The 18,805-nt window shown below is 43.2% G+C and overlaps 1 protein-coding gene across 1 annotated transcript in view; it reads left to right on the top strand.

The window, feature by feature from the left end:
* Positions 1-18,805, top strand: part of ITIH2 (inter-alpha-trypsin inhibitor heavy chain 2) — a 63,254-nt gene that overhangs the window by 4,065 nt on the left and 40,384 nt on the right. Inside the window, exons 2-7 of the mRNA XM_075342598.1 lie at positions 5,992-6,045; positions 8,641-8,664; positions 9,763-9,935; positions 10,106-10,210; positions 18,320-18,482; positions 18,558-18,665. Coding sequence (XP_075198713.1) covers positions 5,992-6,045; positions 8,641-8,664; positions 9,763-9,935; positions 10,106-10,210; positions 18,320-18,482; positions 18,558-18,665 — 627 coding nt within the window. The remainder of the gene's footprint in view (positions 1-5,991; positions 6,046-8,640; positions 8,665-9,762; positions 9,936-10,105; positions 10,211-18,319; positions 18,483-18,557; positions 18,666-18,805) is intronic.

Raw genomic sequence — 18,805 nt, 5'->3', positions numbered from 1 at the left:
ATTCTATAATTAAAAACAACAGCTCAAGACTCAAAAAATAAGCCATCACTGAGCCCCAGATCTCAAAAAATGAGAACACTATGGGTTTCGGAACATGGAAAACAGCGCAATTCTTTTTTTTTTTTTTACAAACTTCTATTTTTTTTTCACTATTTAGATAAACGTAAAGGTATAAATGTTTGGTATCTACACACTCATACTGATCAGGTCAGTTTTACCATATAGTGAACATGGTAAATAAAAAAACTTTTTCCAGTTTTTCAGTACAATATGGGGCAGAATGAATAATGTAATTCAAAAGTACAACTCATCCCACAAAAACCAAGCCCTCATATGGCTATATCGATGGAAAAATCAAAAAGTTATGGCTCTTGAAAGAAAGGAAAGAAATACGAGAAGGAAAAGGGGTTAAAGGGGTTGTCCAGGCTTTTCTCAAAAGTTATATCACTGTGAGAGTCTTTTACTTGAGGTTTATTCTATAAAACATATTTTGCTGGACAGTGTATTACTTCATATATTTCACCCAGTTTGTTATATATCACCTCCACTGGAACATTTAGCATACGTTTATACACTACCATTAACACCTTATATGTGTTCTGTGAGTAGCTTATTACATTAGCATCTTATCTTCACTGATATTGAGACAAGTCTCACCTGGCTGTCTGGCTGTCTATCTTTCAGTGGATGTTGTATACAGTGTGTCCACCCATATCCTGTCCACCACCATTAACTTGAGAACGGTGGCAGCTATAGGCATAGAAGGGGTGTCTAGGTATAGTAAAGTAGCCATGCGCTACGCAATGAAACCACCTATAGCGCCACCTGGTGGAAAACAACAGAGTTAGCATTTTTATCTCGAAAACGGAACGAGATAGAGAAAAAAAGTGAATTACAAAGTTGTAGGGCATCATCAATTCAATACGAATCGACAGGTGTTGATTCGTATTGAAGTGATGATGCCCTACAACTGTGGACAGGATATGGGTGGACACACTGTATACATAAGCTCTGGTTATATATTGTGAATTACTGTGGTGTGGCTATATAAATTATACATCTATACCATAGGATCTGTCATTTGTCCTGCATTATCCTACTCACCTTTTTTAGTGGACATTTTATGTGAATTTTCTGAAATCAATAAAGCATTACATTTTTATAAAACAGCCTCCTCTTTTGATAAGGTTATAGCCTTTAGAGTTGAGACAGTTCCCCTCCTACAGATTTTAAAGGGAACCTGTCACCAGTTTTTTCCCTTATAAGCTGCGGCCTCCACCAGTGAGACCTTATATACAGCATTCCAGAATACTGTATATAGGAGCCCTGGCCACTCTGTATAATGTAAAAGACAGCTTTTATTATACTCACCTGCAGGACGCTCGGATCCAATGGGCGTCACTGGTCTCTGGTCCGACTCCTCCTTTCTTCTTGTAATCGCCGTCCTCTTTCCCAACTCCATGTGGCCGACGTGTCCTATATCATCCACACGGAGTCCTCCATTGTGCTTCTGCGCACATGCACTTCTCTCTGCTTTTCTGAGGTCAAAGTAAAGTACTATATGCATAGGCGCGGGAAAAGGTTGAAGGACATCCGCGCATGTGCAGTACAATACTTTGCTATGCTTTCAGCATGGCAGAGAGAAGTGCACGTGCGCACAATGAAGGCTGGGAAAGAGGACGGTGATCGCAAGAAGAGAGGAGGCACCGAAACAAAACCAGAGATGCCCATTGGACCTGACTGCACCACAGGTAAGTATAGTAAAAGGTCTTTATTATGTTATACAGAGCGGCCTGAGCTCTTATACACAGTATTCTGGAATGCTGTATATAAGAGATCACTGGTGGTGGCCACAGCTTATATGGGAAAAATCTGGTGACAGGATCCCTTTAAAAATGTATGAGAAAAAAAATGGATGCAAAACTGAGGCAATATAGACAACACATTAAAGAAAAACAGACTGTTTTCATGGTTTTTAAAATAGACATGGAGCCTAACAATGGGTAAGAAATGAACCAACTAATGGATACAATTGTGCATCTTTATTCACCATAAATTTTGTTCTATAAATGCAAATTTCCAAGCTTTCTAAATTTCCACTGACCTGAAACAGCTGATGTTTGCACAATCATCCAGCCAACAATTATCACTGGTCCCCAATTAGCACATAAACCTAGACCGAGGATGCATGTTATTACACTAGATTAGGAAAGAAAAATGAATTCCACTTCAAATGCAGCCAGCAATGAACTATACAATGATGGGCTATACATGCGATTAGGCTCCAGACTGTTCTTAGACTATATAAACTTTTATTATTTGAAATAAGATTTCTTAGAAAGTATTTAAAAGGGAAAATACTGTAAATATTGATCAAATGTTACTTTCTATACTGCCTCTACTTTCTATACTGCCTTCACATCCATGTCTCCAGTACGTATGACGTCCGTTTTCACACGTACCGGACACACTGACACACGTACACCCATTAAAATCAAGGGGTTTGCGCACACATGGACCGTGTGTCCGCGTGGAGCATACGTGTGTCCATATGCTCCACACGTAGAACGTAGACATGTCCATTTTTCTCCGGCAGCACGGGTGTCACATGGACTGCACAGATGTGCTCCATGTGACATCAGTGTGACACGTACCGGAGAAAACCACATTTCTGTGAAATAAAATTAATTTCTAGACTCACCTTCTCCACTGCTGCTGTCTCTACCGCTGCTGTCACTTGCTTTCGAGCTCCACTTATTATGCTCATTACATAATCGCTGCATCGAGAACCCGGAATCAGCAGCGGGAAGACAGCAGGGCCAGAGACCGCAGAGTGGAAGACAGCACAGGGACAGGTGAGCAGAAAGTTCCTGTTCTCCTTCTCCATGTATTATCATGGATAGAACACGGAGAACACTCGTGTACCAAAATCACAGCACACGGTGGGCCATCCGCACCTTTTACACATCTGTGCAAAACGTGTGGTCTTTCACGGATGTGTGAAAGAGGTCTTAGCAAGTATTTCCACAGATAAAAAAAATTGCCAGTTTATATATAGTCTTATAAATCAATTAACTTTTTTTTTTATTTAGTCTTTATGTGTTTTCTGTATCATTATTTCCTCCTTTAACTGATGTCTGCAAGGTACATGTTAGACATGTTTTACCCAAAAAATGTGATATTCATTTATGGAACAATTCTTTTTAAGGAAACCTGACACTAGATGTAGGTTTGAAGTGAATTATGGGAAACATGAACCACAGCCTGGCCTTGCAATTGCAGCCAAGGATGACTTTCTATGAAACCCTGTGGTAGAGAAAACTGAGGAGACTTATAGTTCTAAGGAAAAAAAGAGGGAAAAGGGCAGGTATAATATCCCTACTATTGTCTTGGTTATTAACCTGTTCCCTACCTAAATGAGGAGGTTGGCACAATAAAGAACAACATCGCTCCCTTGCTCCTCAGTTCTATATTGATTCTAATCTATAGAGTTTCATGGTAAAGATTTTATCATAGGTTACCAAGTCTTTCCTGAACCCACAGCATAAGCCACATGACCACCGCAGTTAAATTGTTATGTGTTACCACTAGGAATGATCGAATACCTCAAATATTCGACTTCGCGAATATTTTCCGAATAGGTTGCTGCTATGTGAATATTCGATGCGCAATGTAAGTCTATGGGAAGCCCGAATAGTTCTGAATAGTTGTTATTCGGGTTTCTCATAGACTTAAATTGCGCATCGAATATTCTCGAATAGACCTATTTGGAAAATATTTGCGAAGCCAAATATTTAAGGTATTCGATCATCCCTAGTTACCACCAGCCCTGCATTTTGAACCAGCAATAGGTAAAGCCAGCTATATATCCTATTGATAGGTTTTCCAGGCTTACGATATTGATTACCTAAGTATGTGCATTTGCAGTGCATAAATGGCTAGGCCCAATAATCTATACAAAAGATATTTTAAGTGTAAAGGGTCTTTTTAAAGCCTGTACTTTTCATATGGCAAGTGTCACCTGCTATAGTGCCTTCGGGACCTTAGCCATCCTAATGCACAAAATGTGACACCATAAGAAGATAGCACAGAGTTGTGATGATATGATAAGTATACACTGTCATTTCATGTGATGAAGTGAATCATGGGGGTGGACATATCATTGGTGCAACCTTTGCAGACATAGGCCATAGAGGTAATGGGGCCATTTCCCCCTCGAAAGAAGGTGAAATTGAGAATTATGATGAGCTATTGGACTGCAAAGGGCCCATATACTGTGCTTGCACAGGTGTCCCTTCTATCTGTCCCCCAGTGGTGAATCCATTACACAAAGCAATTAATTAATTTTACAGTGTATATACACTGACGAACAAAAGCGTAATAATGTTTTGAACCTTTGAGTTTCAGGCTCCATATTTCACCATCCACTACAGCTTCAAATATGAGACTACCTTAATTTTATAGACAATCATCTTGGCTATCTCATACATGAATGTGACTTGCTTTTATTTAGAATATGATTAGTTATGCAGATACTTGTCATGTCACTGGATTGTTACTGTTTTGCTCCTGATGGTGGAAAAGTCTTTTTCTTCCTTTATACTACAAATTTCAACCTGTTCTTACATTCCCTAATAGCTCAGTGTGTTATTAGATTGACTCCCAAGCAAAAGGTCACTGATTCAAATGAAGCAGCAGCCATGAAGAAGATTTCCAATGAAAAGAGAGGTAGCATTCTCCAGCTCATCGATAGCAGTCTCTTGGCTAAGAACATTTCCAAACTGCATCGAGTGCCATTACAGTTGCAAGAATACAAAATAAAGTCCGACCATCCATTCAAAACCCAAGAGGCGGGCGTCCAAGCAAAATTTTGGAGTCAACGAGTAATCTCATTACAAAGTCTATCAGTTCTGGCATAATAAACATGGTGTTGGAGGTGTCTTTTATGCTTCACAATAGTGAGATCACAGACTTCCATGCCAGCACTGTGCGACACACGTAAGACAAGTCTAGAATGGTGGCCCAAAAAAAAAGGTGAAGCCTCAACTTCAATATCATCATAAGAAGCATCATCTCGAGTATGCAAAGAATTACAAAAGAGACAAAAGTCAATAGACTAGGCTCTGATGGGTACAAAATGGATCTGGAAAAAACTAGGGATAAAAGGGCTAACATCGAGAAACTGAAGGAACCATCAAGTTCGATGGAGGAAGCCTGATGATATGGAGTAGTTTCACAGCCAAAGGTGTTTGATACTTAACCAGAATCAATGGTGGGCTCAATGCTGACCTATATGTGAGTATCCTACAAGACGAGTTACTTCTTATGAGTATGAAAAGGACGATAGTGTTCCACCAGGACAACCATCCGAAGTATACGTCGAGATTGCTGAAGAAATGGTTCAATGACAATGTAGTAGAGGTGCTGGATTGGCCCTCACAGTCCCCAGACCTTAAGCCAATCAAATATTTGTTGACAGAGTTGAAGAAAAAGCTGTATACATACCGAAGTGAGTTGACCAGTATGCACCAACATTGGGAACATGAAAAAGAGACCTGGGATCAGTTTTTGGTTAAGACATGCTTGAATCTGATCAAGAGCATGCCTTGAACGATTCAGGCAGTGTTGACAGCCAAAGGTTGATTTACAAGATCCTAACAAAATAATAAAAAATAATATTTAGATTTTTAGGAACAAAACAGTAACAATACAGTGATATGGCAACTAATTATATGCTAGATAGTTGCAAGTCAAGTTTAGGTATGAGATAGCCAAAATGATTGTCTACAAAATGAAGATAGTCTCACGCTCAAAGCTGTAGTAGATGGTGAGTAATGGAGCCTGAAAGGCAAAAGTTCAAAATATTGTTATCCTTTTGCTCAGCAGTGTAAATCATATAGAGTGATAACTATGTTATATGTGTAGCACATGTGAAGTAGGTTATGTGAAGCAGTTTTAAGTTACACCTCTGATCGTAAATTTATTTTTTAGGATCTTGGTGATCTCATTCCAGAGTTTGAAAGAAATCATGGTGAAAGATTTAAGGTATGGACATGTTTCATAGCATACATTAAAAACGTTTCAGAATTCTCATTAAAGTTGTCACCTGTATTTAACCATATCCATTCCATAGGTTATTTACTCATAAGCATACATCTTTAAAAAGAGCAGAAAGATGTATTGTAACTTCAGTTTCTATATAACATGAGGTTCTGGTATCTGCTGTCTGTTTACCAAGTCGATAAAGCAACCTACACAAGGTCATGTAGTGCAGGACTGTCAGTGTTCACAGTCCAATGTATCACTAGGGTCACTCACATGTAAAGTAATGGACGGAGCAGGGAGAAAGATGTAAGCAACCAATTCCCATTGGAAATGCATGAAACATACATTATTTAGACTGATCAATAATTCAATAAAATCAGTTAATCCGCATCTACAATAGCTATCTGCCCAATTATCTCACTGTTAATACTCAGAAGCTTTACTAGTAATATAGTCCATGCGTAATGGACTAAGATAGATAAAAAGTTAGGTAAAAATAATTGTTTTTTATAAATAAATAATGGAAGATACAAATCTAGAAGGACAAATCACTTATAGGAATAGTTTTTTATATTCATACATTGCATGGAAGTGGTAGCGGCATTGTGTTTTTACAGACAACCTGTCACATTATGTTCTGTGATATTGCGCAGTATTTAAAAAAAAACATGGGCATTGCCAAAATCAATCTAAAAGTCAATAAACAGTGGCTCATTTCCTCATGTGATCTCTGTTACTTACAGAATATGATTATTTCTTTATATAGACAGATGGCTACATTGAAAAGTTAGTTAGATATAACATCTAAGAGCTAAACGGTATTTCCAGGTCAATATTAGATGTAAAGATTTATATGCCGTTAGATCTCTTTAGAAGTGACTGCAGACAACTCCATTTATATCATCTATTATGGAAGAAAAATAGATTTTACAAAGAGATTATGGAATTAAAGGGGTATTCCCATCGTCAAGATCCTATCCTTGTCACATGAGTATCAGGGTAACTGAAGCAGGGACCTCTAAGCTGGCTAGGGCACTGTCCCTTATTCCAGAGGTAGGCTTATTGGTAACGAGGTCTGGACCGCCAACATGACCCCAACTCCTGTCCAGACCCTGGTCTAATACCCCCTCTCCCCTACACCATGGGAGGGCTAGGACCAGAGAAGCAAACCCCACAAATACCACAGACAGAGGGAAAAACCTAAACGCATACACATTGCAATCAGACACTGGGGAGAGACAATAAGTGCCCAGGGAAAAATAAAACACCGGGAGGAAATAAACGAACAATAGGGATATTTCCACACCACACAGGAAAGCACACAACAGATCACCAGGCTCTTGATCACTATGATAAGGACTAGTATCGCTGAAGCAACGCTGAACTATATTCAGTGAATAACAACCAGATCAAGTACCTTATGAAGAGTGAAGGTGGCTGTGAGATTTCATTAGCAGCCTGAGGTCCTAGAAGCAGTTCTCAAGCCAGCAGGAATTAACCCCTGCTGGACTGAAGAGCAGTGAAGCTAAAACAGCCGACACCTGAGTCAGGCTGAACAACCAAGAGACCTCAGGTTGCTTGTCAGACTTTACGGTGTAGCGCTGTCATGACACCCAGCGAATGCAAAGCCGAACACCGCATGACAATCTTGATATGTAATAGGTATAATATTAATAATATATGCAAATATCTCCAATTAGAAATGTAGTATACTTCTCCTGTTATAGCCATGTCTTTTACCTCCTGTGCAGGGCACTGCAGCTTAGGCATCCATGATCATGTCCACTCATATACTGACAGTTAGTTGCTCTTAGTCATAACCATGGACACCAAAGCGTCAATGCCCTGCTCATGAGGAAAGAGCCATAGCTATATCAGGAGAACTATACTACATTTCTAATTGGAGGTATTTGCTAATATTATTATTATTACACCAACTACATATTGAGATAAGATCTTGGAGATGGGAATACCCCTTTAATAAGCACCTATATACAGAACGGCAGACATTGATTTGGTAGAACTGATGAGTGCGGCTCACTATAGATTTGGAATAGTTTCCGTGTGAACCATTGGTAAGTAAAAGTCGAATCTCAATTGAGTTATCAGCAAAGCAACATAATAGCTTTTACTTATGTTATACAAACAATATCTACTTTTTTTACCATAATAAAACTATGAATGAGGGAAATTTACCAAGATTCCAGTTTTAACCAAAGGAAATAGAAGCAAAATGCATCCAATTCACTTGGGGGCGCACTTCCAGAAATACGGATCTATAGCGCAGATTTGTGCACATCACATCATCATTTTTGTTGTGACTTTTACAAATGGCAAGGGAAGTAAAAAAAATAAAACTTGTAATGCAAATGTGACATGCACCAAAATGGGAAACTATTCATAAATCTTGTAAATTCCCCCTATTAAGTAATACAAATGTGAAGGTTCTGTGTTAATGATGTTATACTCATAGTAGGCGATATGGTCTATGTTGGTATAATAATATAATCAGATCTGAAACAAAACATTTTGATGCTCCGTGCTTTCTTTCTGAACTATATACTGACAGATATTTTCTATATTCTTGTTTTATAGAGATCTGAAGATAGTAGTGAAAAGGTATGTGTTTCTGCTGAGCCCGCAAGGTCACAGATAGATAACTGAATGTTGACTGTTCCTTTAACTCCAAGGTCAATGACATGTACCATGTACAGGGGCTATGGAGGGCTCATTAGATAATTGTGTAAGCCACTTAGTAGGAGAAATGTATTAATGTTAAGATAGGAAAAAAGACATTTATTAGTAATGATCATATCTGTGTTCTCATGATTAAGAATAGTTGATAAATATAATTGTAAATGTTAATAATAATATTTGTTCACTTACATAGCGCTTTGCATACATCAGCAACACTGTCCCCATTGGGGCTCACAATCTAAATATTGTACATTAGCGTATAAATAGTTAATAACAACATGTTTTTTATATATTTTTCTTTGCTTTTATTTCATATCATATGTCAGAAATAAATCTCACTGAAGCACACACTTGCCTATTTTAAAGTTTAAAGGGAACCTGTGGCATCAAGAAGTGCTATTTACCAGCAGATACAGTGTTAAAAGCATGCCTACTTGCCTTACTGAGACAGTGTCTAAAGAGAAAAAAAGAACTCATATCATCACTGCAGCCGCTTGCTTTCAGTCATTGGGAGCAGCTATAATCACCACTTAGTATAGTGTAAGTGCGCTGTAATCACTCACCAGCAGTTTGATTGACAGCCTACTTTTCACACATACGCTGCACACAAATGCTCCTGAACTGGCTGCCAACTAAGTGATTAAAGTGCAATCACTGTGTAGTAACCAGTGATTAGAAAAATAATAATAACAATAATATAAAAATAACCACTCCTTGCACCGCCATGATTACTGGAACCAAGCGACTTAAAGGAGAATAAAACCTAGTTTTCTCCCTGTAGCTGCTGCTTCAGCTGTGTATTCTAACATCATTTTAACAATATTTAGTGACAAATCAACACCCTCTCTGCTGGTATATAGCACTTCTGGACATAACTGGCTCTCTTTAACATTGTTAGGACTCCCTATACAGTTCATATTCACTGGTTGTATAAAATGTATCCATACATGATGTAATAATTGAGTTTTCTGAGTGTCAATAGTGTGTAATATCATGTGTGCCCATCATCCTTCTTACCAGGCGCCGTCCCATGACTCGATCTCTCTGTACAGCTACAAGGTGCAATCGTCCATCACGTCACACTTTGTTAACACCATGATACAAAGCAAAGTGGAAAACAATGCCAAACACCCACAAAGTCTCTCGTTTGATATCCAGATACCCAAAGGTGCATTCATCAATAACTTCACAATGTAAGCCTCATTTCAATCTGTTTCTCATGCTTTGATATGTGTTTTTTAGATTTTGTAAAATACTGTATATGATATATTATTTACAGTGGGGGGGTTTTTTTTCAATACAGATTTGTGATTTCTAATATTAAAATAATCTTATAATCATTTTGTATCAAACTTTCTTTCAGGAATGTCAATGGTATCACATTTAGTGGCTCAATAAGAGAAAAGTCGGAGGCTAGAAGCTTATACTCCAAAGCAAGAGCAAGGGGCAAATCAGCCGGACTGTTAAGGTCAGAGGCCCATTGTGTAGATGTTTATTAGTGGCTTATTAATGTGATATTTTATAAAGCATGCAATCTAAAAAAGATTTACTTAAAAAAAAACCTTAAAAATGAAAGTAAAGCAGTGCCCAGTGATGAAGACACTGATTTCCCGTAGGGTATAGAACATGGTGGCTTCTTCAGACATTTATCCTTTCAACTCCAAATATAGTAAAAACAAAAAATGGGGCTCTGGGTCCATGGTGTATGGGTGAATAATCTTATTTTTAAAAACACTTGCGTGCTTTCAATCTCTATATTCTATTCATTTAGGTAAACTTGAAATACGTCACCAGGTTATTGCTATGTAATTTGAGGGCAGCATAGTAAAGGGGCTGAGATTCCAGCGATGTGTCACTTACTGGTCTGGATGCTTTCACTTTGATAAAATCTCTGTTTTCTCTGCTACAGGTCCTTTGAGCTCTGTATAACGCCTCCCACACCACTGATTGGCAGATTTCTAAGTACACTTAATATTGTCATAAAGCTGCTAATAAGGGGCGGGAGTGGAGTCACACAGTGCAGGAAGAATACATGGCAGGAAACAAATAGTCCTGTACTAATAAATTCCTTCTTATAAAACACTAATTGTATTGAAACAACAACACACAGCCCTGTAAGTGACACATCATTGGAATCAGGCTCTCTGCCCCTACATGATACTGCTCTCAGATTACATGGCAAAAATCTGCTGACAGATTAGTTTTAAAGTCCTGTGAGGTAGCGTGGTCGGCTGCGCGGCAGAAGACACGGGATCCAGGCACCAATGGTCACAGCACACGGTTTATTGCACAAACAAAAGTCCAAAACAGCACACATGTGTTTCTCTGGCAGAAACTCAGGGAGTTGTGTTCACTCCCTCAAACTAGGGACCCACGCCCATCTTCCTGTTTCCTTTTAACCCTCCTTTCAGCCTGCAGGGAAACAGCATTAACCCTTATTAAGTGGAGTTGCTTTCTATACATGGAGGGAGCACAACCGGGGCGAGACGTACCGGCCGACATAGACAACCCCGGTCACAGTCTCACATACCCCCCCCCTCAGTTCAAGCGTGCGGGGTTGAACTCCCGCCATCAAACACGGGCCGCGGGACAAGGCATCGGCGTTGCCATGCAACCTACCGGCCCGGTGTTCAACCGTAAACCAGAAGTTCTGCAGAGAAAGAAACCACCGGGTAACCCGGGCATTCCGTTCCTTGGCGGACCTCATCCAGACCAGCGGAGAGTGATCAGTCACCAAGCGAAACTGCCGTCCCAGCAGGTAATAGCGTAGGGACTCCAAGGCCAACTTGATCGCCAGGCACTCCTTCTCCACTACGCTATAATTCCGCTCGGGAGGGGTGAGCTTCCTACTTAAGAAGGTGACGGGGTGTTCCTCCCCCTGAACCACCTGAGACAGCACTGCCCCCAGGCCGACCTCAGAGGCGTCAGTCTGTACTACGAACTCCTTCCGGAAATCAGGGTTGACAAGAACGGGCTGTCCGCACAGGACCCCCTTCAGGGCCCGGAAGGAGTCCTCGGCCTGCGGAGTCCAGCGCACCATGACGGACTTCTTGCCTTTGAGAAGGTCCGTCAAGGGGGCCGATAGTCCCGCAAAAATTTTTACAAACCTCCTGTAGTACCCCACGATACCCAGGAAGGCACTAACCTGCTTCGTGGTCAGGGGTCTAGGCCACTTCTGGATCACCTCAACTTTGTTAATTTGGGGCTTAATCACTCCTTGGCCTATTACGTAGCCCAAGTAGCGGGCTTCCGTGAGCCCCAACGCACATTTCTTGGGATTGGCTGTCAATCCGGCTGTTCGGAGCGCGTTCACCACCGCTTGTACCTGTTCCAAGTGGGTCTGCCACTCAGAGCTGTAAATAATGATGTCATCAAGGTACGCTGATGCATACGCCTGGTGGGGTTCCAGCACCAAGTCCATCAACCTCTGGAACGTGGCCGGAGCGCCATGTAACCCAAAAGGCAAGACAACATAGTGGAAGAGACCCTACGGCGTAACAAAAGCGGTTTTCTCCTTGGCGGACTCCGTCAGTGGCACCTGCCAGTACCCCTTGGTCAGGTCGAGCGTGGTGAAATATCGCGCCTGTCCCAGCCTATCAGTCAGCTCATCCACCCGGGGCATGGGGTAGAGATCGAACTTGGATATTTCGTTCAATCTCCTAAAGTCATTGCAGAACCTTAAGGAGCCATCGGGTTTTGGTATTAGGACAATGGGACTAGCCCATTCACTCCGGGATTTTTCGATGACCCCCAGGCGTAGCATTGTCTTCACTTCCTCTGATATGGCTTGTCTTCGAGCCTCCGGTACCCGGTATGGCTTCAGGCGTACCTTCAGGTGAGGCTCGGTGACAATGTCATGTCGTATCAGACTTGTCCTACCAGGCAGCTCGGAGAAGACATCGGGGTTCTGCTGAACCATCCGTCTGGCCTCTCACCTCTGTTGCTTGGTGAGGGCTTCTCCAATCCTTACTTCCGGTTCGTCCTCTCCGGAGGTCGCTGGAGCCGGGTTTGAACGACCCGAAGAGGAGGGAGATGGGGAAAAATCAACCATCAGGCTTTCCCGTTCCTGCCAAGGTTTTAACAGGTTGACATGGTATATTTGTTCAGGTTTCCGCCTACCGGGCTGCAATACCTTATAGTTTACCACCCCGATTCTTTCCTTTATCTCGTAGGGGCCTTGCCACTGAGCCAGGAATTTACTCTCCGCCGTGGGGATCAATAACAACACTCGATCCCCGGGTTTAAAGGTCCGCACGGTGGCTTGTCTATTGTAGCGGCCGCTTTGCGCGGCCTGAGCCTCCTGTAAATGCTGCTTCACAATTGGCATGACCGCGCTTATGCGGTTCTGCATTCCTAATATGTGTTCAATCAGACTTTTATGGGGGGTGGGCTCCTGCTCCCATGTTTCCTTTGCCAGGTCCAACAATCCCCGGGGATGTCGCCCGTATAACAACTCAAAAGGCGAAAACCCCGTGGATGCCTGTGGCACCTCTCAGATGGCAAACATCAAATAGGGAAGCATCATATCCCAGTCTTTCCCGTCTTTGGAAATCACCCTTTTGAGCATGGTTTTCAGGGTTTTATTGAATCGCTCCACTAAACCGTCCATTTGAGGATGATACACAGACGTACGCAACTGCTTGATCTGGAGTAGCCGGCATAGCTCTTTGGTCACTTTAGACATGAATGGGGTCCCCTGATCTGTACGGATCTCCTTGGGCAACCCCACCCGGCAGAACACAGCAAACAACTCCCGAGCTATAAGCTTCGCCGCAGTATGTCTGAGAGGTATCGCCTCTGGATACCGGGTGGCATAGTCAACGATCACTAGGATCTGTTGGTGCCCTCGAGCGGACTTTACGAGGGGCCCCACCAGATCCATCCCTATCCGTTCAAAAGGGACTTCTATAATGGGTAACGGTACCAACGGACTGCGAAAGTGGGCCAGGGGTGCGGTAAGCTGACACTCCGGGCAGGTTTCGCAGAACCGTTTTACCTCCCTAAAGACCCCGGGCCAATAGAACCTTTGCAATATTCGCTCCTGCGTTTTCTTGACCCCTAGGTGGCCACTCATTAGGTGTTTATGAGCCAAGTCGAGGACCCGCCGGCGATACGGCTGGGGCACCTCCAACTGCTCTACCCCCACGCCCCGTATTTCATTTACCCGGTAGAGGAAATCCTGCTTAAGAGCGAAATGGGGGTACCTTACTTGGGCACCGGGCAGCTGTGCCACCCCGTCAACCACTGTCACCCGACTCCGGGCATGTATTAATGTAGGGTCCTGGAGTTGGGCTGTCCCAAACGTATCCGGGGACGCCTCCAACTCCGGGATGGGCTCGACCATCTCAGCCTCTCCTGCCAATACCTCTAGGAGCGACCTATCGGGTTCACATTCTGACCCTATCATGGGGACCCCTACGGCAGGCGTCCCGGATTCGGGATTGTCGGGCTCAGGTCCCGGACTGTCCAATACCTGAGGGGACTTAGGAGGCCCCTTCCATAGAGTCCAAAAATACGGCAGATCCCTTCCTAGGATCACGTCATAGGGAAGAGTGTTCATAAGTCCCACCTCATGTTGCACCTGACCGCAGGGTGCTGTGATGGTGACAATCCCCGTGGGATAGTCTCGGCGGTCCCCATGTATGCAAACCACCCCCACGGTACGTCCTGTGGCCTTTACTTCAGCCCTTAGGGTTGATCTCACCAGGGTCACTAAGCTTCCGGAATCCAACAAGCCTGTAACCGGACATCCATTCACCTGTATTTGGCACAAGTGGGGCTCAGTCTCCGGGGAGACAAGGTCCGCGGTACACACCACCTGAGCATACATTGAACCCCGCCGGGTAACCCCACAATCCATGGGCTCCGTGGTGAGTGGACACTGGGCTTCCATATGTCCCACCCGCTGGCACCGCCAACATCTAATAGGGAAGGAAACCCCCTTGACGAGTTGTCGTTTAGGGTACATAGCCTTCCGGACCTCAGGGACGGCGGGCGCGGCCTCAGACGGGACGGTAGCGGACTCCCGCACCGGTGTCAGCGGTGGATCCTTGGCCCGAGGCTTGGAGGGGCCGGACCGACGGGCGGCACGCAAAGTCTCAGTTTCCCGTATCAAGTCCTGCGTAGCCACATGCCGCTCCACCAGGCACACTAATTGGTCCAGGGTACTTGGGTCGCCCTGTCCTACCCACCGTTGAATGGTGATGGGTAAAGTGCGCACAAAGCGATCAACCACTACCCTTTCCACCATTTGCGCAGGACTCAGAGTGTCAGGCTGCAACCACTTCTTTACCAGATGCAACAAGTCATAGGCCTGGGAGCGTACGGGTTTTACGTCCTCATAGAACCACTGATTTACCCGCTGAGCCCGTACATAGGTATTCACCCCCAACCGAGCAAGTATTTCGGCTTTCAGGGTCTCATATTCTATGGCGTCCTCGGCACAGAGGTCCAGGTACGCTTTTTGGGGCTCCCCCGTCAGATAGGGCGACAATACCTCAGCCCACTGGGGGGTCGGCAGCTTCTCCCGCTTGGCCACCCGCTCAAACACCCCCAGGAACGCTTCCACATCATCCCTCGGGGTCATCTTTTGCAACGCTTGTCTCACCGTTTTCCGGACGCTGCCGTCGTCACCCGGTCCCGGGGTTGTTGCTGCCGGTCCGGCACGGATCGACTTGGCCAGGAGAACCATCTGTTCTTGGTGCCTTTGTTCCTGCAAATGCAAGGATTGCTGCTGATGATCCAACGACCGGAGCAGGTGTGCATTGGTCTGTTGTTGCTGTGCATTAGCCTAAGCCAGCTGCTTTAGTATGTCCTCCATGGCGTCGCCGGGTTTGGGCTCTAGTATAGCCGCTCGAATCCAGGACATGCGCTACTGGGTCACCAGGGATGGATGCTACACCTCACCGGGCTGGCATGCCCGCATTCTCCCCCATCTGTGAGGTAGCGTGGTCGGCTGTGCGGCAGAAGACACGGGATCCAGGCACCAATGGTCACAGCACACGGTTTATTGCACAAACAAAAGTCCAAAACAGCACACATGTGTTTCTCTGGCAGAAACTCAGGGAGTTGTGTTCACTCCCTCACACTAGGGACCCACGCCCATCTTCCTGTTTCCTTTTAACCCTCTTTCAGCCTGCAGGGAAACAGCATTAACCCTGAAGTGGAGTTGCTTTCTATACATGGAGGGAGCACAACCGGGGCGAGACGTACCGGCCGTCATAGACAACCCCGGTCACAGTCTCACAGTCCCCATATATATTAGGCTGAGGCATGCACTCCTGTATATGATGGAGGCGGAAGACAAAGCAGCTAAATGAACTATCGGCCAATTTTCAGTCACCAGCTGTGTATTATGTATGAGGCCTTTAAACTCAGGCTCCAAATTCCAGAATATTTCTCCGGAACCAGAATGTGGAGGATCTAAGAAGAATAAAGCAAATAAATGAATCATGCATTACACAATATGTGAGAGTTGGGAAATTCATTTCCCAAGAGGCCATGTGAGAGATTGTGTCTGTTGTAGAGGGTTTAATACCTGATATTATTATTATTGTATTATTGTATTGCTTAATATTGAGATGAATTAGGTTTTCTGACTTATTGTGACGTATTTTTATTAGTAGCAGGTAATCAAAACCAAAAAAACCTGCATTTTATAAAGTTTATAAAAAAAAACCCACAGTGAATCATACTGCGCCTGTTATTAAATCCTTGTTCCTTAAATAACAGTTCCCCATACAGTATGAGATCTCCACAGGCCTCCCACACACAGTATGATAAACCCTTACAGTGTCCTACACAATATGATCCATCAAAACCCCCCAACAGAGTATGATGATCCTCACAGCTTTCCCATGTATTCTTATCAGTAGCAAGCTAATCACAATCATATAATATACTGCATTTTATAAAGTTTTTTTAAAAACTAAATAATATTGCTCCTGTTACGCACTACGTCCTCTTAAATAACAATTCTCACAAAGTATGATGGCACTCACAGCTCCCCCACACAATATGAGCTCTCCCATACACAGTATAATCAACAACATACCACCAACAGAATATGATGACCCTCATAGCTTCCCCACATTATAATACATCACTCCCACATCTCCCAAAACAGTATAATGTCCCCACAGCCCTTCACATGGTATGGTGGCTCAATAGCCAGACACACAGTATGATGCTCCCACAGTTTACCCCCACAAGTATTAACTAACAATGAAAAAAAAACCTAAAAATACTCTTCACCTTGCCTCTATCCACCAATGCACTCCTCCGGTATGTGCCATATATGGACTGAGGTTTCACGCAGCAGGCACAATCTAGTTACACCGTGCCTGATGCACTGAGACGCACAGGCTGAAAGGTGGCCTAATGTGTCTCCATTCACAATTGTTGAAATTGACGCACTGGATGGAGAGATTGCGATTCCATTCACCACTGGACCCCCCCAAATCACTGGCGATATTATTTTGGCTTTCCTTCTCCAGCCTATAAGCCACAGTTTGCTAACTTCTTCCATAGAATAATACTTTACAAAATCTCAGACATAAGGTTATCTCCTGAGGGTGCATAATTATTGGAATTGGAATAGTGGAATTAGTTGCTTCCAGAACCCTTTAGGCCTCTTTCACACGTCAGTGATTCTGGTACGTTTGTGCTTTTTTTTAAACGTACCAGAATCACTGACATACGCAGACCCATTATAATGAATGGGTCTGCTCACACATCAGTGATTTTTCACTGAACGTGTCTCCGTGCAGCGTGCACCCTTGGCCGTGATTCTGCACGGAGACATGTCAGTTTTTGTCTGGCATCACTGATGACCCACGGACCACACTATAGTGTGATCCATGTGTGATCAGTGAAACACGTACCAGAAAATCATGGACATATTAAATATTAAATATTTTCAACTTACCTTGCCTGCGATTCGCTCTGCAGCCTCTGTTCTTGGCAGCTTCTGCCTGGCTCATGAATATTCATGAGAGCAGGAAAACCCGACCAGGAAGTAGGTGCTGAGAGCGGTGGGCGGATGCTGCAGAGCTGAGGACTTCAGCACCATGGACAGCAGCAGTGAAGGCAGGTGAGTAATGTCCATATGTAATCACGGATCACGGATTGAACATGGAAAACCCACGTGTACCGTGAATCACGTAACACGGAGGGACATGTGCGTGTTTTACACGTCAGTGAAGAACGTCAGTGTTTTTCACTGACGTGTGAAACGTGCCCTAGTAGAATCTTATCTCCTGTATTAACAAGGCCATCACTTATTATTGGAAAAGCTTAAGAAAATCTGCATACATAATAGATTATTGCTCAATACCTGAACTGAGGTTGGGTTACCAACATTAATCAGAGTATCACTTTGGAGGATTTAATTAAGTTTTTTTTGTCCAGGTACTTAGAACATTGTACTAACTATAATGTACTACTGCTATGTGTGCAGCCACTGGTGCACTGTAAACTGTAGTCAAGCTCTTCAGATAAGCAAAAGAGAAATTGTGATCACTTTATTGATATTCCCATATACATGATAAATAACAATATCACCTATTTTTCTGTACAGAACTAATTCCCTTGACATGGAAAACTTCAAAGCTGATTTACATGTTCCCGGAGGAACTAAAGTTCAGTTTGAACTTCACTACCAGGAAGCCATTCAGAGGAAACTAGGGGCCTATGAGCATGTGCTCTATCTCCAACCAGGCCGGTTGGCTAAACATTTTGAGGTAAGAAGTGGAGAACATCTCACAAGGAAAAAAAAACATCAAGGATTTTAAATAATGGTAATTTTATGTTTCCAGGTGGACATCCATGTCTTAGAGCCTGAAGGGATCAGTAGTCTCAGTGTGGTTAACCCAGTTGCAAAACAATTCACTGACCTCATTAATGTTGACCTGGGAGACCAAAAGGTAAGAAGAAAATTAATTTTATGTTGCGTGTGTGAAGACAAGTTATTTAAAGGGACAAAACAACAACAAATACCGTATCTCTAAGATTGCTATAGCCACATTCAGATTTATGATAGAAACCTGAAAGTTTTGGACAAATG

The sequence above is a fragment of the Anomaloglossus baeobatrachus genome, chromosome 4, assembly GCF_048569485.1.
Source record: "Anomaloglossus baeobatrachus isolate aAnoBae1 chromosome 4, aAnoBae1.hap1, whole genome shotgun sequence".
NCBI classification, from domain to species: Eukaryota; Metazoa; Chordata; class Amphibia; order Anura; family Aromobatidae; genus Anomaloglossus; species Anomaloglossus baeobatrachus.
The sequence above is the reverse complement of the archived record's forward strand: the minus strand, read 5'-3'. Positions and strand labels throughout refer to the sequence as shown.